The sequence below is a fragment of the Brachypodium distachyon genome, chromosome 5 (assembly GCF_000005505.3).
Source record: "Brachypodium distachyon strain Bd21 chromosome 5, Brachypodium_distachyon_v3.0, whole genome shotgun sequence".
In the NCBI taxonomy this organism is placed as follows: domain Eukaryota; kingdom Viridiplantae; phylum Streptophyta; class Magnoliopsida; order Poales; family Poaceae; genus Brachypodium; species Brachypodium distachyon.
The window spans coordinates 4,044,920-4,070,480 of NC_016135.3; the positions used below are offsets into that span (position 1 = coordinate 4,044,920).

Sequence of the window (25,561 nt, forward strand, 5' to 3'; positions counted from 1 at the left end):
CGGGCAGGGCTTCGCCGTAGGGTTTGAGGCATGAGCGCTGCTGGTCTAGGAAAGACGCCGCATCTCGAATACGAAAATTTCGCGAAGTCTCGCCCTGTAATATATATAGGGAGGTTCTCTAGTGGCGGGTATTTCGCGGATACCCGCCACTGGAGACCCTTCCTAGGGTTAGTGGTACAGGAGACCACCGGTGGTGGGTATTTCCGGATACTTGCCATTGGTGACCCACCAGTGGCGGGTATATGAAAACCCCGCCACTGGTAATTGGAACAGGAGCGAGGGTTAACCACATCCATGTTTCACACACCAGTGGCGGTGATATTGTATATACCTGCCACTGGTTAGTATTTTGGTTCTAGTATTATATTCTTATTATATTCTGTGTCTCTCTGAAAATTATGGCACATGTACTTTCAAGCGTATAATAATTATTTCTTGTCTCACTAAAGATTTCAATGCTAAATACATTGCTGAAATTGAAATATTTATGCTTTTGTAGTGTTTACTGTGGTTAAAAATTGTTATAAATTACAAAATTGTTCAGAATGGTCTGATATTTGGCATGGAGGCTTCTCACACAACAATATGCCTGTATATGAATTTTGGTGTCAAAATTCCGAATTAAGCCCATAATAATACCATATTGGGATCATCTAGGTAGATATCTCTGATACCTTCTAAGCCAACATTCAAATTGTAACATTATAACAATTATGGGCTTGATTTTTTCCATGTGGCTTCATTAGACTGAGAGGTGTTCCCATGCCAACTTTCAGCTCATTTTGATGAAAATTAAATTTTATGGAATTAAATTAGCACCAAAGCCACACATAACCACAGAAATTTGTATGAAATACTATGAATTAATGTCTAAAACTTGTATTGGGAACAAACAATATTACTATACACCCAAAAGTACAATTGCTATATTTTTTTGGAACGCATAGAATATAATAGGATTATAATAGTGCATTCTGAAATCATTACCAGTGGCGGGTTTCAGGAAAATCACCGCCACTGGTGCGTTGGACAAGATTTGGGAAATCCCAAGTCCAGTAGCATTCACCAGTGGCGGGTTTCAGCGAAATCACCGCCACTGGTGCCAGCTTCCGGTGGCGGGTTTACCTGTAATCACCGCCACGGGTACCCCTTCTGTGGGCTACCACGCGAGGCGAGGTGGGAGTTTAGTCCCACCTCGCTAGTTTACGAGCGGTTCGACCAGCATAAATAGCTTCCTCCCCCTCCCTTTGCAGATTCCGAATACCGCTGTCCTTCTGCGAGCTCCGCGCGAGGCGAGGTGGGAGTGTAATCCTACCTCGCTAGTTTACAAGCGATTCGACCCAGCATATAAGGCTTTCCTCCCTTATCCCATCAGCTTCCGAATATTCCTCTCGCCTGTCTCCTGTGCTCCTCGCTTGGCCCGTGGGCCCGGTGCCTGTACTGTTCTTTGTGGGCTCGGATAACAGCCCCGTGGGCCCGGGTCCGCTCTGGCCTAGTAGATAGTAGGCTGCTCCCGGGTTCGCCTGGCTGGGCCCGAACCCGAAATGCTCAGTTGACCCGGGCAGGATTAAAAACTTCTTTTTTCTCCTTTATAATGAAACAAGCAAATAAAATATGCACTCACAGTACAAAAATATTGCGAACAAATTTACGGCATTTGTTTTCAAATTTGAACACGTTAAGATTCGAACCTCGTTAGAATTCAAATTACACTGAAAATCATCAACGAGCATAGCAAACAAATTTACGACATTTGTTTTCAAATTTGAACAAGTTAAGATTCGAACCTCGTTAGAATTCAAATTACATTGAAAATCATCAACGAGCATAGCGAACAAATTTACGGCATTTGTTTTCAAATTTGAACAAGTTAAGATTCGAACCTCGTTAGAATTCAAATTACATTGAAAATCATCAACGAGTATAGCGAACAAATTTACGGCATTTGTTTTCAAATTTGAACAAGTTAAGATTCGAACCTCGTTAGAATTCAAATTACATTGAAAAGCATCAACGAGCATAATTGATCAAAATTACACAAATAGTGAACTATTGGACAATCTTGTCTTTCTTCTTTGTTGTCTTCTCTTTCCTCTTATACGTTTGGACCTCATCATGGCTGCTTCTGGCGTAGGCCCCGTTTTGTGTGGGTAATTTTGACTTCTTTCTTGTCTGAATCGTCCGTCTTGCCACCTCTTCTTCTTGCCTGGTCGTGGGATCAGGGAAACCTTCATAGTCTTGTTGTGAAGTTACTCCGTCGACCCCAACAATGCTCCTTTTACCTCTCCTCACGACTACGCGGTTTTTCGCTATCGGGTCTTCTACGAAGGAGACTTGTTTGCATTTGGAAGCAAACTGCCATGGTTCAAGCAGTGCTGAGATTCTTTTGACGTTCACCTCATGACAGGAACCTCTTTTGGCATAATCATTGTTGTGAACCTATGATCTTCATGCCTGACATCGCGTGCCCATCTGATGCGAAACATGGCGATGGTGGTGAAGGTGTAGTCAAGCTCCTAGATCTCTTCGACCACGTCGTAGTACGCTTCAGTGGCGGTGTGTTTTTTGGTCCGTTTTAACCGCCACTAGACGGGGGTCACCGATGGGGTTTTATGTAGTAGTGGATGTCTATTTCTTTTTAGATTGCGTACCATAGTTCTTGTAAATTTAATCTCTTGAACCATTAATATATTTTCAGAACTGTGGACGTCTATCCTTAGTTTAGTTTCCTTGATCTGTATACGACAACATAATTAATTACTCCTTTATTTTCAAATTAGGTTGGTTTCCTCTGATGATGATCTTTGAAATTTCATATACCGTAGTCCTTGCTTTGTGAAAGTAGGAATGTACTGGTTTGGTGGCAATGGTTGGATATATTATGAAGACGCGACTCTTTTAAAAAAAAGGGAACTAGGGGCATAAGTCAGCCTGCACCATTTTAATTAAATAAAAGAATTGGGATACAACAGGTAGAATGGCAACATTTAAGAGAACACGAAAATAAAAACCTAGGTTCTCAGAACATGCCAGCGGTGAAAGCTATGCACGATTCAGTGGAAAAGATTTGATCAGACAAGTCGAAAAGACTCTTTAGATTCGACTCTTGAGACTAGCTAGCCGTGCCTAGGAACAAATATTGGAATATAGCCCAAAAGACGGTGTTGACGACGAGGTATTTCTCTCTTATGTAAGTTATATAGTTCAATCTTACATAAAGACTACTTGTCTATGATATGGTTATTCCACCTACCTTGTTTCACTTTATCCAGCTTCCCGCGCATGAGAACTTTTTGGACTTCGTGTTGGGCGTAGGTAAACCTTTGTTTTTGCGGGTGAGGGCGTAGGTAAACCTATCTCTTCACTAATGGCTTTTCACTACCCCTTGCGGGAATGTGTGTCGTTCTAGTCCCTTCCCTCCCTACGAATCGATATGACTAGTATGGCAAGCAAATATTGCAGGACCGTGAATGGTAAAACTAATGATTTTGAATGGAGAAGTAGAAAGTCTTCTATCTCCTATGGGCCGAAAGGCCCGAAACCAGTGAAATTGCCAAACTCTAATGTCTCATTTGTATTGTGCTATTTCTAAGAACACAATAGGTGTGTCGTTTGGTTGTGTGCTATTTGGTAATTGCACATAATTAAATTTAGATCATGATCTAGTCTGTCAAGTATGTATGTGTAATTAATATCAGATCATTTTTATGAGAGCATAACAAAAGCTTGTAGTATATTAGACGGAACGCTCAGTTGGTAGTTATGGTTTGATCTTAATGTAAATAATGAAGATCGTCGTTGTAATATATATATCCGGGTACTTATGCGCTGGTCTATCTGTTATGATTTGTTTAATTAGGTACATTAGCAATGATATATAGGTTGTGGTCCGTGTGGATGCATTAATAGTAATGATCTACTATCATTTATCATTTGAGATATGTGGGGTACATTCTCTTGGTTTGCCGATTGTTTACGTTTAAGTGCAACTAGCGAAGATGTAACTATTGGTTCTGAACTTGTGATCTATATATTTAGGTAAATTATTTTGATCTATTAGTTGTGACACATTTCAATAACTAGTTAGATATCAGTGTGTTGCTACGCATAAGTGAACTTTTGCAAAACTATTGAGATAGTTCCACGTGCAGTCAGGGATTGAAGATCCCCAGTCATAGATCTATTTTATTTGCAAAACACGTTTAGGAGTGGCGGAGAATTTTACCAACAAAATATGGCTATGTAAAGAAAAACAGAAGGTTTGATTTCTTTTAATCTGCCTCAGTTGTCACATCAGACCGAGCTCACGTGGCATCTCAGTGTGATACCCAAGCGACAAATAATTCCGGCTGGAGGAAGTATAAGAATTTAAATAATCATATTTTTTTGCTTAGTCTGTGAGAAGAGGAGAGAAAAGATAAGTGAGCAGTAAATTAAAAACAGTTGCCGCACAAGCTCCGATACATTTTTAGAGCTTATTAATATATACACTGGCTATAGATGACATAGCAACACAATATCAGCAGCAGTTGGTTGTTGCATTATTCTTGCTCTATAAGATCATCCCAAAAGGCAAAAGATGTGGTTCGTTGAAGCTAGTTGTGAAATTTTGTTATGCTTGATTCAATTGTCGTGGTTTTCTGCATCCAGTCAAGATGCAACTTTTTTTTACAACGGCGTCAAGTTGTAACTTAGAACTGCATCCAAGAGCAAAATGTTAACTGTTAAGCTCGAGTGATACAATATCACCCAACCAAGAAGACGCATTTCTGTGGATGCTAGCTGGACATAAAGCCAGTAGCTAACAACGGTTTTTATATCTTTCGATATATTGCGCTATATACACTCATATAGTCAACCTATCAAAACAGCTTCTTATTTATTTCCTGACAACATTTGCAGTATGACAGAGCAAGTTACAGATTGGACGACCGATCGGCATACTCCTGGACCATTGCCCCGAAGAGGGACGGTTGTTCGATCAACCTCGATGGAGCATCAAATTCCTTGACCAGGCCTGAATAGAAATAGTGAGATTTTCGAATGGCGCTGAGGAAAGAAATAACATGACCATAACAGAATAAAACGAAAAGCAGGATTTCATTTGTCTGAAAGAGGCGTAGCAACAGTTTGTACATATGCACAAATTTATCACAGAAAAAGAAGAGGTAAAAGAGCACTTAAAATCAGAATGTGTATGTTCATATAAAAAGCAGTAAAGAGAGTGGAGACCTACCTGCGTCCAGCACCAAAACTCTATCACAGTCCATCACTGTTGGTATTCTGTGTGCGATGCTAATTATCGTACATGACGAAAATTCTTGCCGTGTGATCTTCTGAATTGTGGCGTCTGTTTGAGAATCAACTGAAGCAGTAGCCTCATCCATAAACAAGATTTGATTCTGCTTTAATATCACACGACCAAGACAAAGAAGCTGTCTTTGGCCTACGCTCCAGTTCTCACCACTATCAGCCACTGTTAAGAAACCAAATGGAACCAGCATATGTATATTAGCTGTGTAACAAAACAAAATGGGAACTTCTGAAGAGAAAGGAAACGGGAATTGAATTGACATCATTGATTGTAGAGTTAGCTTCTTTTGTCTACCCATATATCACTTCCATAACGTTCTTGACAACATAAAAAAAAACTCGACCCACAAGGGAAGCCACCCCCTGGGCATTTTTTCAAGGAGAAACCCCCAAACCCCTGCCCCACCCATACACAACGCTGCCGTCGCCCGTGTTAGACCGGAACGGACCTAAGCTCGTGCTTAAGGCGTGGGATAGACGAGGTTTTTTTTTAACCCCAACCTGAAATTCGCTTCCAAGGGGCGTCAAACTCAGGACCCGAGGAGTGCTACTAGAACCACCTACCCATTACACTAGGGCCTCGTTCACGTTCTTGAAAACGTACAAAATGGTAATGAGCAAATATTTTTATTTAGTCAACAAGTCATTCTGTACATTGGACAATGAATGTATGTGTCATGTGGGGGTGCACGTATAGGCGCCGGCCACCTAGGGCAGAGAAGGACCTGGGTCAGCTTAGTTAATTTGAGTAATTAAGAGTGCAGATAGGAGATAGAAAGGTTTCGTCCCGTAGAAGGTTTTCCCTACTGTTTCCAATCTGATTAGGAGTCCTATTCCAATTCTGTAAGAGTCTAGCTTGATCCCCAAGTTTGTAAGGGCTATTTATAGCCCCCCTAGTCAATCAATAAAGCAAGCAATCAAAAACCCAAACCCTATTTCCCCCTGCGCCCTGGGCGCCCCAATTCCCTGCCACGGGCGACGAGGTTACAAACCTCGTCCTCCCGTAGAGCACCCTTACTTCCTGCGATCTTCCTCTAATCCCCAAATTCCCCAAGCACGCGACAGTATGCTTTTTGCAAATTGGCAGTCGTGAAAATTTAGGTAATGCAATTTGGATTCATTTATAGCTCTAGATTTTTTTTCCCACCATGTAATGTCGTTTAGTAGCTAGCATAGTAAAATATCCACAGATTATTTTTGGTTTACATATGGAATTGCATTAATTATTTACTGTACATGGCTATTATTTGATGAGGATTGATCACCATATGTACAAGGCATGATATTGACAGTTTCTGTAAGTTATGTAAGTGACTAGCTGTACTACTTAATACATTTAATGTTTTAAATAAGTGCAGTGGTTCGGAACATTTTTAAACAAATTTAATTAATTAAGCCGTTATGCAACTTAGGCCAATAGAAGTACAGTTGAGCATAGTTAGCAAACCTAGAGCATCAAGCTTTTCAGGTTTTGAAGCTACTACGTCTTTCAGCTGGCAACGCTCCAATGCCTGCGAACATGTGAAGTAATTCAAACGGCTAATAAACACAATGCATCATAAAGACTGGAGACGGAAAGAAGCATGTTACTCACACCATACCTGCCATATTTCAGCATCTGAATACTGTCCAATTGGATCAATGTTACTTCGAATTGTCCCTTCAAATAGAACTGGTTCCTGAGGAATTATGCCGAAGCGGGACCTAAGATCATGCAGACCCAATGTGCATAGGTCTACTCCATCAATGATCATTTTCCCCTCTGCAGGCTCTACAAGCCTGAATAATGCTTGGATCAAAGTTGATTTGCCACTGCCTGTCCTTCCAACAACTCCTATCTTTTCACCACCTCTAATGCTTACAGTAATGCCTTTGAGAATAAGAGGTGTATTTGGTCGATACCTAACCTGAAAAGATAAAAATGCAGAGTTATATTGGCTAGTCAATCAATAAATATTCATAGCATTGTGCCATTGTCTACTTTGTTGGAACAGTAGGTGCATCAAATTCACGTGGAATAGAAGTCAGTACAAATAAAAAAACCTGCAAGATGAAGTCATGCATATTCAAGTATGTAAACCTACTAACCTTTAGATCCTTAATGTCAATATCTCCATGAATGGGCCAACTCGGAGAAGGAAGATGGTCTTCTATTTTCCATGCCGCCTCAGAAGGAAGAGTGCTAAACTGATTTACCCTCTCCACAGCAACCATATCATTTTCTAACATACAGCTAATGGATATTGCAAAGTACACCAGCGAATTGAGGGAAAGGCCATATGAAAGAGACATGCCAACAAATTCTGTAACAAAATAGCACGAATCAGTTCATCCAGCCTATAAATACCTAGACTACTTTACTAAGTATACCAGTTCAAAAAATGTAGCTATATCCAAGAGAAAGTTACAAACCTATCATCTATATATCTTCATCCAATTTATTAACATCGAACTCAAAATACAGTACAGATGCTATCTTTCTCCTGATATCTTAGATTATTTTTTTCTTTTATTAATGAAGCTGTTCGGGACAAGCTGCTGAACTTGATGAAACAGAAATTGGTATCTTTCTCCTGATATGTTATCTCCACGTGTCTATGCTAGGAAGATCAAATCTATCTATATTATACACCCAATTGTTACCTTTTTTGATAAAATTGCTAGGCAAGCTGATCATGAGAAAAGCAGTAATTGACAATACGAGTGTTCCAATCAGCTCCAGTCGGAACCCGAGCCATTCATTTGCTGCATAGTTGTGGAAGTACATGCGCAAACTTGAATTGATTTTGTCTAAATTCTCCTGAAAAAAATCGTTTTCCTTCTTGAAACACCTTATGGTAGTAGCACCTACAACAGTCTCAGTAAAGTGATCAATAACTGGTGCCTTTGTTACTCCTTCAAGTCGAGTTAGCTCCCGAGAAGTTGCAAGATAGCGATTCTGCACAAAAAGGGGAAATAGCAAGTTGGAGATATAATGATTCTATGAGCAGATTATAAAGGCGTTTTGAGGCGATTTACAATAAGAGCATACCCTGTACCAAATATTCAATAGTAGAAGTGGAATTACAGCTATAACTGACGGCCATGCGACCTGACAAGTAACAATTATGGTGCTCAATACTGAAATGTACATTGATATTGTCAGGCCAACAAAAAATGCCAGCACAACATCAATGGTTGTTTGATCAGATGATGCCTGAAAAATATAACAGGAGTTATCGCATCAGTACTTCAGTAGAAGATGAAATAACTGGGTAAGCCTCTTTTCTGGCCTCGCAAAAAAAAATATAAGTCACTCATTCCTTTTATAAATGTCAGAGTACAAGCAGTGCACAATTTAAAAGACCAAACTAGCAGTTATTACACTTATTTAAGCTAATAGAAGGAAGGGACCAGAAAAATAAGGTTTGCTAAGGAATATAATTCATTTAGGCACACAAGAAAGTTAATGCTATCACCAAATAAACCATTAGAAGAGATTTACCCGACTAAGAATCCTTCCTGAAGGCGTAGTGTCAAAAAATGACATTGGGGCATGCAAAATGCTGTCAAACATCTTGCTGAAAAAGATCTGAGCTGTTTGAAGTCCCAAGACTGTCTCAAGAAGAGTTTTGATTACTTGAAGGACCATTGAAACAGCAGCTATGGCAACATACACTCCAATAAACATGGAAGGATTAAACGGAATGCTGCCTGATGTTTCATATGACAGCCAATAGTCGCTAGCCATATCAGAACCTTGCCACACCAATGCCAAAGCAAAAATGCCCACAATCCCCCACCAACCCCAAGCCTCTGTCATGTAGAGCTTGTACACACGCCAACTTACTTGACCACTCTCCCTTTCCTCTTCTTGTATAATCTTAGAAGTAGCTGCTTGTATTTCTGGTGCAACGAGCATCTTCTCACCCTTTCCAATGGATCTAGAGCGAAGAGAAGGGATTCTGATTACTGCAGGAGGCTGAGAATGTTCAGTCTTCTCTACTTGTCGACTTTGTTCCACCAGTTCCATTGAACTATCATGAGCAGCAACAAGAGCCGCAAAACCTGAGCCTGCTTCTAGTAACTCATCATACTTTCCAGATTGCGCAATCATACCATCTTTCATGACCTGGTTATTTTCAGATGGTTGAAAATATTTATTAAAAAGTAAGTCAAGTACACAGCACACAGGTTCTAGAATTGTGCCTTCTGCAAGAATATATGACCAAAAACAAAAAATAACTACCTTAGATTTAGATGGTCACAGATAAATGTTGCTTGAAGGCAATAGCTAATACCGTAACTATATGATGACAATCATGCAAATCACACAAAGAAAAGTGTGATAGTGATTCAATGATCAGCTAACTTTTCGACGTTTCAAGTATACAAAAATTACATGTGTATTGAGTATACTACTGCGTATGTAGGTTATTTTGGATAATAATTGGAACTTTGATAGCTAGATATAGGATAGTATGGTGTTATGATGAGAAGTAATCATAGCATAAGACTTCTGATATAATGCAAAAAAGAATGATATGAAACTAGAATGGTAGCAAAGTGAACTGTACACAGATGCCATGAAAATAAAATTGAGTGATTTGGAAGGAAAAAAAACACTTCAACTTTAATTATATTCTCCAATGGAAAAACGATATTGCCTGAGAAGGCATTCCACTACTTTAGCATCTAACTTACAAATATTTTGTCCACGTTATGCAAGAAATCCACTTGGTGAGTCACAAGTAAAATGGACTTTCCCTTGAGCACGCCCCTTAGACATTCCTGCAGGACAAAGAGCATTCTTGTCATACCACACAAACTATGGTGGCATAAGACGTATAATAAGAAAAGGCACACTTTGCGTTCAAAAAAAGAACAAAGAAAACGCACACTTTGCATATTGGTGGTAATTATATAAAGAGGGTTTGTTTCAGCCTCATACATATTAATAGGGAGCTACTTGAGCATTCACTTAAAATTAGTTGACACAGAGAAGAACAACCATCACATGTATTTGACAAGTATTTCCCAAACTCTTGGTTATTAATTACTTCATTGCGTAGTATCAATGATCTCACAGCACTGCTCCTGGGAGTGCCTAGTCCTTACAGAATTGTGTTGTATCTTTTGGGGTGTGGGCCCTTCTGTGGCCTTGTACATAAACTTATTATTATCGATGCACCGAGACACAAAGCTTTTACGTTTTACTGATAAGAAGTTTCTCTCGAAAGAAAGCAACATACTAATCAGCTTATGGAATTATTGGCAGAAATAGATAAGTTTAAAAGTGAAGCAAAATATGCCGAGAAACATATGATTGAATTGACAACTGCCGTGTCTGAAGGGTTACGAGTAATTATGGCACTACGTACTACATGCTATCCCCTGAATATAACAATTTCTACAAGATTTTAACATCCGTTGAGTTTGGCTGCGGCAAATTGCAAATTTCTTCACAAATTGAAAACGTTAACACTCAAATCCTCACTCAGATGAATCAAATGGCAAATGACGCAACCTGAGCATTACATGGAATCTGATTGACATTGAACATTGGACAGATTAGCAGTAATACTTTAGCTAACAAAAACAATGACTCATTTACCAGCTCTTCGATGTATCAGCCTATCAGGACAAGAGAAACGTAGTACTAATTGTTATGAGAAAGGTGGAGTATATTCTAGGATTTATCACCATAAGCAGGCAGAAATTACTATGCAGGGTCATGGTACAACAGCACAACAAAGAAAACTAAACAAGTGTTGACTTTTCAGAAGTGGTTAGTATTTATTTATCATTTCGAAAAGAGCGCAGGTGAACAGGGAAATTGCATGGACAAAACAAATAAAGAACCTACCTTAAAGATATGTGAACCGGTATGTGCGTCAACAGCACTAAAGACATCATCAAGGAGATATATATCGCAATTTTGATAAACTGCTCTGGCAAGCTGAATACGCTGTTTCTGCCCACCACTGAGATTGATCCCTCGCTCTCCTATTTCAGTGTGGTCACCAAATTCCATCATTTCCAAATCCTTCTCCAGGCAACAAGACCTTGTAACTTCTTTATATCTTTCAGTATCCATTGGCTGTCCGAATAAGATATTCTCTTGAATGGTCCCATTTTGGATCCAAGCGGTCTGTGCAACATATGCAGTGCTCCCACAAACGGTAACCTGTTAAAAAGTGCAAGGGATTAAGCAAACAAGTACACACGTTGAAAGTATAAAGCAGCATATAGGCAACGGAGTTTATATGGATAATGCTAATATACTTCCAACTATTTCCCTAATGTTATTTTTTGCAAGGTAAAAACTAAAATGGCAGACCAGACACCAGAGCTTATAGACAAATCTTTTACCTGTGAATCATGGTCTGTATTCCCAGCTACTTCACTATACCATCACGAAAAATCCTGCTTTACTTCACTAAATGTGTAAACAAAAACAGCACAGAGCATCTAACTAGCATGAGCATAACAGGAAAAAACCTACTCAAACAATATGTATTTGATGTTTCTTATCTAAGAAGCAAACCAGATAGCTTCACATCTGGTGACAGTTCCATAACCCTCAAAGATACTTCAAGAGCCTCTCCTAGGAGGGTGAATAACAATGTAAAACTGGTATCATCTACCTGCTAGATTTCAGCAGTGCCCCTAATTTCAATGGAACTGTATTTGCCAGTTGGAACATTTTGTTGTGCACTGATTCCATAAATAACTTGCCAAACCATCACACTTTCTCTACACTGATTTTAACCATTCTGGAAATAAACTGGCAAAGCCCTTGCATTTTATCTTAAGAATGTTGCACAAATAATTCTTGAGAAAGAAGAAGAGTATTGTACATAATTAATGAGTAAAATGTGCAGCACACACTCACCTTGCCTGAGACCTTGTCCATCTCCCCCATAATGCAGGACAGCAGCGACGACTTGCCAGACCCAACCGTTCCAACCACCGCCGCAAGCTCGCCTCTCCTTACCTCCATATTAATTCCCTTCAGCACTGTCTCCAGCACTGGTGTTTCCTCCACATTTTTCTCATCCTCCTCACCTTCATCGTCGTCGTTTTCCACGTCTTCGTTTTCATTGTCCTTGCCCCTCACATCCCATGCAAAGGTGCCATCGTGCACCATCACAACCACCCAGTCTGCTGCGCCAATGCCGGTATCATGGACATGCTCCACGGTGTCATTGTCGAGCTCTGCGTCGAGCAGGTATCTGTCAAGCCTACCCAGTGACACAGTTGCCTGCGACACGGCAGCAATTGCCTCCGGAAAGCTCTGCATGGGTCCATCAAGCATTCGGAAGAATGCCGTGGCCGTGAACACCTTGCCAGCATCGAGCTTGACACCTGTCAGCACACACGTGCCGAACACAAGCACGGTCATGGCGAGCGGGCCGCTCCAGAGTACAATTGTGTTGGCACACATGAAGTACATGGACTTGGCCAGCCACCCAAGTTCGGCCTCCCTGAGCTTGCGAATCTTGGAGCCGAAAGTATCCTCCCATGCCTGGAGCTTGATCACGCGTATATAGTTAAGCAATTCGGTGATGGCCTTCATTCGCTCATCGCGCTTGCCGAGGAACTTGAACTGGTACTCCATGTTGCGGCGGTTCGCGAGGGCCACAACCACGGTGACCACAGCGATGGCGGCAACCGCAGTAAGCACGGATGGGCCGAGGTGGGTGTAGAGCAGGGCCAGAGCAACCGCGATCTGCAGTGGCATGAGCCACAGGTTGTGGAGCTCGTGCGTGACATTGGCCACCTCCTCTGCATCCACCTCCATGTAATTCACAATCGTGCCGGTGCCATGCGCGCGTCGTGCCCCCGTGGACAGCCGCAGAGCCTTCCGGTACACCACCGCAAGCAGAGCAGCATGGATGCGCATCCCCAACTTCTGCCCCTGAAACTCATAGTGGTGCGACGCGAGGGTCTCAGCAGCCTTACCAGCGAGGAGGATAGCGACGAGCTGCAGCCCTTCGGTCATCTCTCCGCCGCGTCGAACAAACTGGACGAACCTGTCCACGAGCGACGGCCCGATGTACATGACAGAAAGGTGCGCCAAGCCAAGCACGGCCGTGAGCAAGAATTGAGGCCAGAAGGATCGCATCAGTGCGGTGATCACTGGGTGCTTGGGCTTGGACCCCGGAGCCACCAGCACCCGCCAGTTGGACAGGAACAGCGTGTACGCTGCCACGGCGGTATCGGAGGGCGCCACCGGCGGCACTTCTTCGGCGCTAAGAGCCGCTCTGGAGCCCTTGGCGATGAGTGGGCTGATCCAGCTGAAGGTCGCGAGCGAGAGCCACGACGCCGTGGCGTAAGACGTGACAGGAGCCGCGACAGGATCAGAAGCACCGTTTCGCTCCTCCTCGATGGCCGTTGTGGCCGCCGGATCACCGAGGCCACTAGAGCCGTCGACGGCGAAGTAGAGCAGAGGGAGCGACAGGACTAACCCGGCGAACGCGATGGGGTCGTCGGGGAGGATGGGCGCCCCGGCAGCGTAGCGCGCGACCGCGGACCCGGAGAAGAGCGCGCCAATCGCCGCGGTCAGGGCCCAGAAGAGGCGGAGGTGCACCGGATGGGCGCGCCCCGCCGCCGTGGCCGCCGTCTTCTCCGCCGCGACGGTCCCCGCGGCCGCGAGGTGCGCCAGGAACTGCGCGGCGAGGAAGGCGCACTGGACCGCGCGCCACGACGCGGGCCCCGGGAGGAGCAGGAGCGCGAGCGCGAGCAGCACGAGCGACGCGGCCGCGAGCGCCGTGGACGCCGCGAGCGCGACACGGTGCCGGAAGCTTCTCCCGCCGCCACGGGGCGCCGCTGCCGCCGCCGTTGGCTTGGCGAGCAGCGGCTCCTCCTCCTGCTGGGTGCCGCGGGGGCGGAGGCGGGCGCGGATGGAGAGGTACAGCGCGGCGAGGAGGAAGAGGAGGTCGACGGCGCCGAGGAGCGCGCGCTGCGGGCATGGGGAGAGGAAGAGGAACGCGAGGCCGTCGGCCAGGGAGGACGTCGACGCCGGCGGCAGGGAGCACGCGGTGGTGGCGAGCCACCACGGGGCGGAGTAGGATTCCGGCATGGTGGTGGTGGTGGTGGTGTGGAGGCTGCTGGCTGTCTGGTGTCACATTGGGTTAGGAAGATCGTTGGTGCGCGCGGCGGCGGTGGCGACGCCGTGATAAGAAGGCACATGGGGGGGAGGCATGGGGGAAGGTTTTCTGTCAGCAGAGCAGAGGCGAAACGTGGACTGAGTCGTGGAAAATTGTTTGAATTCTTTAGTACTACGGCATTGACTGAGTTGTGACTTCTTTTTAAGTTGGTGACTGGTTAGTGGGTCCGGATGGAAGCAGCCGATCTTCGCCGCCGTGTGTCCTCCCGTGTAGACACGTATCGGCGTCCCGCTTCTCGGCTTACGGTGACGCGGCGTCGTGGAAATGGAATCGGCTGCTGCAGCAACTCCGGAGATGGAACGGCAACAGTGAACGGACACAAAACAATCGCATTTTGCACGCTCTTTCCTTTTTCAGAGAGAGACACCCTCCTGTTTTGCGTGTAGTTCACACTGCTCTTTTTTGACTCGTCGAAGCGTAAATCTTGACACCTTTTATGTTCTGCGTGTAGTTGCCGCCGCGCTTTTGACTCGTCGAAAGGTAAACCATTTGAGGTTGAATTTTAATCACTAGTTAAACAAACAGAACATATTTTGTACTAGCGTATCACAAACTATATCGATGTGACAAAAAGTTTTGAGTAATTCAATTCTAAAAACATCTCCAACAGCGTGTATATGGTAACAAAAGTCAAAATAAGCCTCCAACAACTTGTATACATTGGTTCTCTAAATTTAGGTATTGTCCAGATTTCTCTTCGCAATGACTTATAAAACAAAAATCAAAAACACTTTTAAACCCAACCAAATTGGAGCTATACATAGATGACTTTTCATAATGTCCAAATGACCACTAGAAATGATCTAGGTATGGAGATAGGAGAAATGTAGACAAAGTGTATATGGACAAGTCGGTGACAAACTGAAAGATGTTAAAAAAAGAAGCTTTTTAAACCATTGCGTATATCTCCATACCATATATAGACAACCAAATATATCGCCGCAGCAGCAACGCCGCCCGCCGCTGGGGCCATGGCGCCGGCCCGAGCCGCTGTCCGCCTCGCCCAACCCTCCTCATCCTGATCTTGAACGGCGACCGTGACCTACCGGCAGGGCCACCACGGCCTCCCCTCCTCTGCTCCCACTACTCTCCCTGCCTCCCGTCTCCCCGAGCTGCGCGGGCGCAGATCGCTTCCCCCGCTGCCGGATCCGGCACCGCGTGTTCGGCTTCTTCAGGGATGCAGGCGTCCCGTTCCATCCCCTCTGTCATGGAGACCTACAACCTCGACGACGTCGTCACCGCCTGCGACCTCCGCTCCGCCATCTCCAAGCAGGTCCGCAAGAACCAGGGCGTCTCCGACCCCAAGGTGCCCTCCCCCCTACCCAATCGATCTGCCTCTCGTGAATGGATTGATTGGATGACGCGAAATTTGCGTTCTTCTCAGACCCTGTCGCTGTCCGATCCTCCCAAGGGGCAACTTGCTGCATACGCGTTTTTTTCTTTTCTGGTTAGGAATGGGCAAATCGTTGATGCATCATCGATAGGTTTGTTGTATTGGTAGCTTTTCTAGTTCACGATGAACTGTTCACCTAATCTGCGGGATTACTCGTCTAGAAACCTAGAGGGGTTGTTTACAAGGGTAGAGAACATTTCGTGGTTCCTCTTATCTGGTCAATGATGTCCATCACTTTAGTAACCATGTGTCACAGCTCACAGGTAATCTTGATCTCATCAGCTAATGAACCACCATGTTCGGCCGCCATAAGAGTTCTCAAGTTAATTTTGTGGTTTGGTTCTTTAGGTGCTACTCCTTCCCTTTCTTTGTTGTTGATGGTGGCGCCCATTGGAGCTCTAGCAGCGATCTGGACGCAACATTTGGACAGCCTGGACCTTGGTCTCATTGATCTGCAGGACTCCTCCCCGGTTAGCGCTGAGTTGATGCACAACATAATAAATGCCCTATTTTTGACCTGTTCTACATACTCCTGCAGTCTGAACTCATGGTGTGTTTCAGAAATATTATGGTTATGTTGTACCTTTTGTTTGCGGGGATGACTATGTTGTGCCCTGTGGTGTGGTTTTCTTAATCCAGTCGTTTTAAATACTTGTGGATAAGCAACATAATTCTCTACCAGGATGCAACAACATGCTGTATCGTTCAAATGCTATTCCCTCCGATCCATAATAAGTGTCTGGGATTTGTACTGACGTTAGTACAAATTTGGACTAAATCCACAACACGTATTATGGATCGGAGGGAGTAGCATGTAGTTTGAGTTCTTAATTCTGAATTTTGTGGTTGTGACGGACTATGGATATTATTTTAACATCATGGCATAGCAGAAGTCATGCCTTTTTAATAATGTTTGCAAACTACAGTAATTGATGTTTCGTGTAAACAAACTATAATGTTTGTTTCACATGACTGCAGGGAACATCTGGTACCTGAACTGGTAGATGACCAACAACCCCATGGCATATGGTGAAACTGCTATTAAGAAGGCAAAAAATGGATACTGGAAGTGCATAGGTAATGTTGTTGAGAAAAATTAGTCCGGAGTTTTATGAAAGCCAAGTGTGATCTGGTATGAGAACCAGGTGGGGGTGATGCATGAATATCAGGTAGAACATAATGATGAAGCTGATGTACCACAGGTAACCCATGTTTAGCCCGGTCATTTTGTTCATATTGCTTAAGCTTTAACCTAAGTCGATGGCTGGCACCTTATGTATTTTGGACAGGGTTGCAAGTCTTGGTGTACAATATTGTTGCAGGAAACAAAAAATAAACTCCCAAGTATGCATATGTTCTTTATTGTACACCAACACATCGTTGGTTTGCTCCCGTGGTCTATCATTTTGCTCATATGTGCCTTCTTGTTCTCTAATAAATTATGCTTCATGATTTGTCCATGGCGTTGTCTTTTGGGCGAATCATTTTGATGTCACCAAGCTTAAAAGTTGCTACAAGTCCAAATAGAATTTCTTGACTCCATGTGTTTCAGAGTATAGTTGCTTCTGTTAAGAAAGTTTAGCTTTTAAGTACTATACTCATTAGTGATAGAATTCTGGGTTATAACCGTCTTGTAAGAAGCGGGTGTCAGGGTTATTCTGGTTGTCAATTTCTGGACAAATTAGAGTTTCAGGGGATTTCTTTCCTGTCATATATTGTCAACTATTTCCCCTTTTCGTTGAAGCAGCATAAGTGATGAATGTTGGTTTATAACCATTTTCCCTTTCTTGCTATCTCAATATGGACACTGTTGACACTAAGGTAGACATGTATATATAAACTATATATATACTGAAACTCTGCTACCTATGTTTGACTGATCCAATAATTTATCTCCTTGATCCTCCTGGTGCTGCCACTGAATTAATAGTGTGTCTTATTTCTTTGCTCAGGATCCTATACTCTTTTAATTGAAGTGAAGCATTACCAGTACTCCACAAGCTAACTCATCTGTATCGAACAGCGGAGCATGCAAGAGACGAGGAGGAAGGGGGGATTAGGAGACGACCACCTCTCACCAACATCTCAAACATCTGCAAGGACCCAAGCTCTTTGCCAATGTTGGAACCTAGAAGACCAAGCACCTAGGCTATTGTTTAGACTACCAGATCCCATGGGGGAGAAATTTCAGGGAGCTTCGGGGGAGCTTAGGGGACCAAACTCCATCTCCAATCAGTTCAAGACATCCCCAGCCAATCTGGTGAAACCTTGTATTTCATGGCATCAAAAAAGAAATTTCGGGGAACTTAGGCGACCGAAATCTATCTCTGATTAGTTTAAGACATCCCAACCAATTAAGTGAAATGTTGTACGTCATCCGATGCATGGTTGAAGTGTGAAATATTAGGAGAGGAAAAGGGGAACATCCGTTTATTTTAAGTTGGTCATTATTCCTTACCTCTGTTACATGATTTACATAAACTTTGGAGAAAATCTGGATTTTTAGAATAAAATGCCATCATATGATGAACTAGATAAAAGGTAGGGCCATTATATATAAGGTAGGAGATTTAAAGGTTTAATATAAATATGGGTGCTAACAATATAATAGTAGCATAGAGGTAAAGCTTTTGAGTATAATATGTAGGTGGTATAGAGGTAAAACTTTTGAGTATAATATGTAGGTGCCTATAGTGTAAACCATCCAAGAATATAGGCGCCGAATAGTAATTTGGGTTCGGCCCATTTTATCAATCATTACACAACTATCCAAATAGTGCTACGTACATACATATATATAGGAAATTTAAAAGGAATTAGAAGCCGGCCCATTTTATCAATCATTACAGAACTATCCAAATAGTGCTACGTACATACATATATATAGGAAATTTAAAAGGAATTAGAAGCTTGGTAAGACGATGGTAATCTTGATCAGACGAGACGGACTAAATGATTTTGTTTTTATGTAGGACCATATTTTATTGTCTGTTGAACTTTTCTTGTTCCGTAGCAACACACGGGTTTCTAACTAGGGAACCAATTATAATGTGACTGTTGATTTGAGAAAAATGTTGCCATTGTCACATGTCTTTACTATACAGCTTATTGTGCCGTTATTCATCACCATCACGGAGTTATGATGCAAGGAGGACCTTGCCTTAGCAAAAAGAGCAAGGGAGTAGAAAACTGTGATTGCGAACTGGTGTGGCATTGGAACCTAGGGATGGACGGAAGAGAGAGAGATGTCCTATTTGTGCTAATGACAACAATTGCTCTTGATTGTATTTTGTTTTTCCGTTGCAATGCACGGGCTTCTATCTAATGCATGTATCAACTAATGCACATAAAATTGTTCGTTAGGCTGGTCGCAGCGCTTGTCGCTTAACAGGCGTCCCATCTATGCCACCTCATCTAGAAAACAGTCCATGATATTAGTACCCCGGTGCAAAGTTTTTTCTTCTGTCTCTACGATAAATTGGGAATAAATTCTCTCTGGGATTTTCTACACACCCCCTGGTCCTGGCTCTCTCTCTCCACACTCTCCCCATGCATCAGGCAGCCATGCTTTCTGTCTCCTTCTCACATCTCAGAAAAATTGCTTGCCAGATCTGGCCTCGATGGACATCCATAGAGCTCATGAACTGACAAAGTGGATTCGTATTGATGTTACAAGAACGTGGAAGACAGGAATTTGAAGATGGTAACTCATGGAGCGCGAATTTTTTAGAGGAAAATTGAGAAGCCCGTTCCTGTAGCCGTCCGCGAGCAGAGCTGGTGCTTGGAGGATATTCTGAATGGCGGGGCTGCTGTGGCTTGTCCATGGCGCTGGTCGCGTGCACAAGGATGAACGATGTTACCAACAGCCAAGGAGCAGTGTCTACAGCAAGACCTGCACACCGGGCGGAGGAGAGAAGCTCCTTGCTCGATGCAAGTGGAGATGGCTAGGGGATAGGAGGCGTCGTGGAGCAGGGACGTCGACGGTGATGGACAAGAGGAAAGCGACGGACTGGCAGGAGGGCGGCCGGGACTGGTGCAGCAGTGGGAGGGGGCGCGAAGGAGACCGGCAGCGAGCTATGGCGGGAACGGCGGCGAGGCTGGCAAGGCATGACGGGGGTGCATCGGAGGAGAAAGGGTAGGGAGCAGAGGAAAATCACCGCAAGCCGCACTGGATCGATTGAAGTTAATGTCTGCGTTGGTGTACGCGCTAAGGATCGACTTCTATGGAAGAACCGATCTCTACTTTTTCCTCGTTAAATACAGTGCCATGTCAACCTTTTTTCTAGTTTCTGGTGCTAAGGGAGGGACTGGCCTTAGTGAACCTTCTAAAATGGTGAAGTAATTTCAAGTTAATCGGCTTGACTTTTACTTAGTTGGGTTTTTTCATAATTCACTGGAAGTTTTCTAAATTGTCCCGATGTGATGTGGGACATCGTGGAAGAACATAGGTTGCTTGATTGAGGCAGATCTATGGCTAGGATCGTCTAGATCCAACACGCATCGTGCCTTTCTATATTAGTGTATATATAGATTTAGATGTATGTCAATGTAGATTGATGGTTAGGATCATCCGGATGCAACATGATTTTTTTTTTCGAGGAAGAACATGATTTGTGTTTTTATGTTAGTATGGATGTAGATATGGATATTGTCTTTTCGAGAGCCCTGAGATTTATAAATAGAGAAAAACTACTTACATATTATGATTTTATAGGATGGCCAGCATGATTGTGACCCTTTTTCATAAAGTTGATGAAGTTACATGAACGCAAATTTCTTCGCCCGATGTAGCGGGGAATTGGTTGCCACCCGCGTTATCTCACTTATTAAGCAATGGGAGTGTGATCATTGCAAAATCTTTTAGGGCCTTTTATACGCATATTAACATTAGTGTACTGGTTCCCCACAACCTGTTAAAAAGCATGTAAAAGCGTTGGCAACGGTTCAAACATGGAATGCACACTAGTACAAAACAGGCTATAGGAGACCCCCATCACTGGCGTGCCTTTAAAACCCGTCACAGATGAACCCCCATCAGTGGCGGTTCTAAAAAACCCGCCACCGATGGCTTCCTTGTGAAACCCGGAAAAGCCAAAAATCACCCATCAGTGGCCGTTCTTCCAAAAACCGCCACTCATAACCCCCTTTCAGTGGCCGTGCTATCAGTATCGTGTTTTACCTCCAAAACCCGCCACTGATGGCCATGCTATCAGTGGGGGTTTTTACCTAAAACCCGCCACTGATGACCCCCCGAGATCGCTAAAATTTGAAAAATTCATAACTAATTCATAAAAAATCGAAAAAATGTGATTCTTTTTGCGTAAGTTACATCTTGACATGGAAATAATATTTCCAAAGAGACATACAACGTTTTCGTATTGAAAAGTGATTTTCCATTTTCTAAATGCAAAAAATGAAATATTTTGTGAAGGAAGTACAATTGTTAAGGTTCAAAATAGAATCTATAAAAATTTCACAAGAAGTACACCATATTTCATTGCTACTGTATAAATATTGTGAATTTTCTAGCCTTATAGCTAATTTTTGTCATTTAAATGAATTTATAGGTATTTCTGAAAAGTAATTCAATTTTGAACTACAAGTGTGTGATCGTTCGTTCCAAAAAAATTCCAAAAGTCATTTTAAGGTACCAAAGTAAGAATTAAGTAATATTTACATAGGGTGTTGATATATTCAGCACCTTGCTACGGAAAGATGTACCGACAATTTTCACCCCATCTTGAGAAAAGTCAAAAAATATGAATAAAATGTCAAAAAAGTTAGTTCTTTGGCATGGAGTCATTTTATGTGTACTAGATACGAGGAAAAATGATAAACTTGAAGTTTGAAAACTGTTCAAAAAAATCCTTCACAAAATGGACCATCACGTATAAACGTTTATTGCTTTCAAGCCAAAAGACATGTTTCTATGCCATGTTTCATGATATTGGATCCAATTTTTTCACAGAGGTGCATCTTGTCATGGAAAATAATATTTCCAAAGATATTTACAAATGTTTGATTTAAAATAATATTTTGTTCATTTTCCAAATGCAAAAATTCATATTTAAACCCATCAGTGGCGGGTTTAGTTATAAAACACGACACTAATGTTGTTTTGGACAATTGGGCCCAACCCATCTAAGGCCCAACAACCTGTTCCTGCTTATATATGCTACCCGAAACCCTAGTTATCTACTCATCTCCCCTCCTCCCCCTCTCAGCCGCCTCTCCCCTTCCTTCATTTCTCCCATGCCCGACCTCTCCCCTTCCATCTTTTCTCCCAAGCCCGATGAGCCAGCCTCCTCCCTACTCCCTCGCGGGAGCCGCCATGGAGTCCCGGTTCTGCCTGTCCTTGCCGCCGCCGGTCGGCAGCCATGGAGTCCCGGTTCTGCCTCTCCTCCTCCCGACCTCGTTGACACCGGCAGCCCCCGCCCTCGGCCCTGACCGGAGACACTGGAACCGCCGCCCGGCCTTCCCAGGACTCCGTTGAGCCCGCCCTCGGCCCCGCTCGGTGCCCCCAGATCCACCGCCGCCTCGGATCCGGTTTCCCTGGACCCCGCTGCCACTGGATCCACCCCCCGTCGAGCCCTTCACCGCCGGACCTGCCTCTCCCTCTCTCGGTGCGTCTCTCCCTCTCCCCTCTCTAGGATCTCTCTCTCTCTCTAACTCTCCTGAATCTCTCTCTCTCACTGTCTACAGAGGAGGTCGCCACCAGTGTCCCTCGCGCGCGCGGAGACTGGATCGGCAGGCAGCGGCGGCGTGGCTAGCTACCCGCGGCGCCGGCGAGCTTCCTGGGCCTCCACATCGCCGGATCCGGCCTTTACCCGTCGCGACGCGGGCGGATCCAGGCTCTCCCTCGGATGTTGTTCGTTGGCCGGTGCAAGGAGGACGACTGGAGATGGTGGTCCACGGCGGCGTCTGGTACGTGTTTGCTTGTCTTGTTCTCCGTCCACACCAGCGATTTGGAGCTCCACCATGCCGTCTACAAGATTGCAAGGCTGCTTGGCTATGATATTTTCTATTGAATTTACATCTGTGAATGTGTAATTTTGTCAGACTGTAAATCTTTGAGAATAGATCCGAAAATTGTATGGACTATGCATTGTATGAAATAAGAAAAAAAGAGTAAATGTTGATTAGTTGTTTGCACGTGTATATAAATTAATATGTAATTATATTTTTTTAATCCCTAAATGACCATTGTGAGAAAATGACGCCAATGTTGGCATATGAGTATCAATGTCGGGTATAAAATACCCGACATTGATGGGTGACCCCATCAGTGGCGTGTTTTGTGCCCGCCATTGATAGTCTTACTATCAGTGGCTAGAAGTCAGTAGCGTGTGAGGCACACGTCATTGATAGCATTTTTTGAACGACACTCATGGCCTGTTTTGTACTAGTGGCAACAAAAAGTTATGCAGTCAATTTGCAAAGTAGTTGGGCCACAAGTGTATATACCTGAAAAAACTTAACGCAAATTTCTTGGCATCGATAGAGCGACCGTAACGGAGGGTATTGGTCGCCATCCGCGTTATCTCACTTAAACAATGAGATTGTGATCGCGTTGCAACATCAAATTCGTCAACATCTTTTATTAAAAAGCATGCAAAAGCGTTGCAACGGTTCAAACAAGAATGCAACAAAAAGTTATGCAGCCAGTTTGCAAAGTAAACACCTGCAGAGATTATACTTGTACGCGAAGGTAATTTCCCGCTTGGCACGACTTGGTCAGGTCCTCCTCGTATATACTCACTCACGAGCAGAATCGTCATTCGTCAGGAGCAAAAGGAATCCGGACATAAGCTCGATATCTTAGCCAGAAAGGAAGCAGTCTCATGCGGCCCACCTACGACGACAGTCCAGGAGAAGGATGGAGACCCAGCTCGACAGAAGAAGCAACAGCCCGCAAACCCACATTGTTCCTTTGGCTGTTTGGGTTGCCCAACTGGACATGGACATGGGTTGTATTCTCACCAAAAAAAAAGGAATGGGTTCGGCCACAGATTGCATAAAAAGACTCTCGTGACTTAATTCTGAAATCATATCTTTGCCCCCAATTCTACGAGGAAACCTTCTCCTGTTCTCCAACATGCTTGTGAGGCCTCTCGCACACGCGACTTATCTAGCACTGTCTCTTATTCTAAATTTTTGACTTAAATTTGTCCAAATATAAATATATGAATGTATCTATTCTTAAAAAAGCGTTTAGATACATGTAATATTTCGACAACAATTTAGGATCGGCGAGAGTACTTATGAAAGTACATGCACTTAAATTCTATAGTAAGTGGGGTTATCTTCACCACGTTGAGTTTCTTGTTCTCACTGACCATAGCTGTTTGTCTCAACTCTTGGATCAGCAGTTCGGACCTCTTGCTACAAGGGTCAATCTTCAGAAACTTCATCGAAGCGGTATCTTCTCACCTGCCCTGTCCATCGTCGATCCAACGGCTGCTTTTCAAATTACGCGATGAAGAATGATGGTGTGACATCACCTTTTGTTGTTTTACTGTTTCCGATGTAATCTTCCTTTTTACTGCTCCATCCTCTCGGAAACAATCCTATTTTTTTCCTACTCACAATCAAACATCATTTGAATCTTCTTGTACTCCGTATTTAAGATGACATAACTCCGTGATCTTATATTTTTCCTATTCCTATCTTCTAAGAATTTTGTGAATCAAACAAGCATTTGATTAGCAAATAAGATGCTACTACCGTTGGTAGAGTAGAGCTAATATAGACTTTCCCACTACTCAAATACATCACTAGTCCATAAACTCATAGCGAATGCACAGTTTAAGTCCACAAACTCAGAAAACGCACATATAAAACCCTAAACTCGTAGTATTAGTGTAACATTTAGGTGCAAAAACGGTTCGACGTGGTTATTTCTAGCCACGTGGCAGCCACGTCGGATTAAATCAGGACCGTGGGTTAGTGTTGGGGTTTCTAGGGAGTGGGGTTCGAAAAAAATTAACAACAATCCGCAAAAAATTATGTACTCAGTATTTTTTTTTCAATTCAACTACAACCCGCGGAGAATCTATACCTATCTAAAAAATACAGACCGTTTCCTTCACGTTTTTTTCGTCGTCTGTCAAACACGCCTGGGCCGACCGTGGTGGGCAAATTGTAATTTTCGTCGAACCGTTTTTTCCGTACGCCCGATCCCCAAACCCCTCGGCTTCCTCGTCTCCTCCCGACGCCTCGCCGCACTACTCCGCAGCCCCAGTCGCTCCACTGGGCGGAATCAAGCTGGGCGACGATGGCGAGGAACTCCTCCTCGCGGCAGGAGAAGTGGAGGCCACCGGCCAGGCCGAATCCGAACACCTCCGCCGCAAGCTCCATGAGCGCCCGGAACGCCGGCTGGCAGAGGTAGCTCACGTGCACCATGAACCGCCGCTCCTCCGCGCCCACGTACACCGCAATGTACCCCCTCGGCACCGCCAGCGCCTCCTCGCCGGTGCCGTCGAGCATTTCCGCCCGCTCCGCCGCCGCCTTGCTCCTCCTCTCGCCGACCAGCTGCTCAGCGCCCGGCGGTTTAGGTACCCCTATCATCATCATGGGCTGGCTGGCTATAGCAAGCTTCTCTCCCGGTCGATTGATTGATAGACCGACTGAGTTCGAGACCAATTAATTAATATCGCACCTCCTTTGAATCTCTGATCCTCCTCCTTTGATCGAAGCCCGAGAA

The 25,561-nt window shown here is 43.9% G+C and overlaps 2 protein-coding genes and 1 long non-coding RNA gene across 7 annotated transcripts; 1 reads left to right on the forward strand and 2 right to left on the reverse strand.

Annotated features, from left to right (window-relative positions):
* Window positions 1-4,596: 4,596 nt before the first annotated feature.
* On the reverse strand, window positions 4,597-14,536 carry LOC100821886 (ABC transporter C family member 14). The gene is made up of 11 exons (XM_003581147.4): window positions 12,188-14,536; window positions 11,159-11,479; window positions 9,997-10,083; window positions 8,798-9,424; window positions 8,345-8,509; window positions 7,957-8,251; window positions 7,402-7,616; window positions 6,915-7,220; window positions 6,761-6,824; window positions 5,237-5,476; window positions 4,597-5,017 (listed from the first exon to the last, which is right to left on the reverse strand). Exons 1-11 carry the CDS (start codon window positions 14,375-14,377, stop codon window positions 4,917-4,919), a joined length of 4,611 nt encoding a protein of 1,536 aa, XP_003581195.1. The 5' UTR covers window positions 14,378-14,536; the 3' UTR covers window positions 4,597-4,916.
* Window positions 14,537-15,379: 843 nt separating this feature from the next.
* Window positions 15,380-18,315, forward strand: LOC100824355. 5 transcript variants are annotated; one of them, XR_138566.4, is made up of 5 exons: window positions 15,382-15,771; window positions 15,850-16,328; window positions 16,837-17,060; window positions 17,148-17,202; window positions 17,811-18,315. It is a non-coding gene; the product is annotated as an uncharacterized LOC100824355 (long non-coding RNA). The 5 variants fall into 5 exon arrangements; XR_002961122.1 differs by having other exon boundaries at window positions 15,385-16,121; window positions 16,207-16,328; XR_732902.3 differs by having other exon boundaries at window positions 15,385-15,771; window positions 16,207-16,328.
* Window positions 18,316-24,186: 5,871 nt separating this feature from the next.
* LOC104585510 (auxin-induced protein X10A) lies at window positions 24,187-25,431 on the reverse strand. The gene is made up of 2 exons (XM_010242426.1): window positions 25,087-25,431; window positions 24,187-24,240 (listed from the first exon to the last, which is right to left on the reverse strand). Exons 1-2 carry the CDS (start codon window positions 25,429-25,431, stop codon window positions 24,187-24,189), a joined length of 399 nt encoding a protein of 132 aa, XP_010240728.1.
* Between the last annotated feature and the right edge of the window lie 130 nt (window positions 25,432-25,561).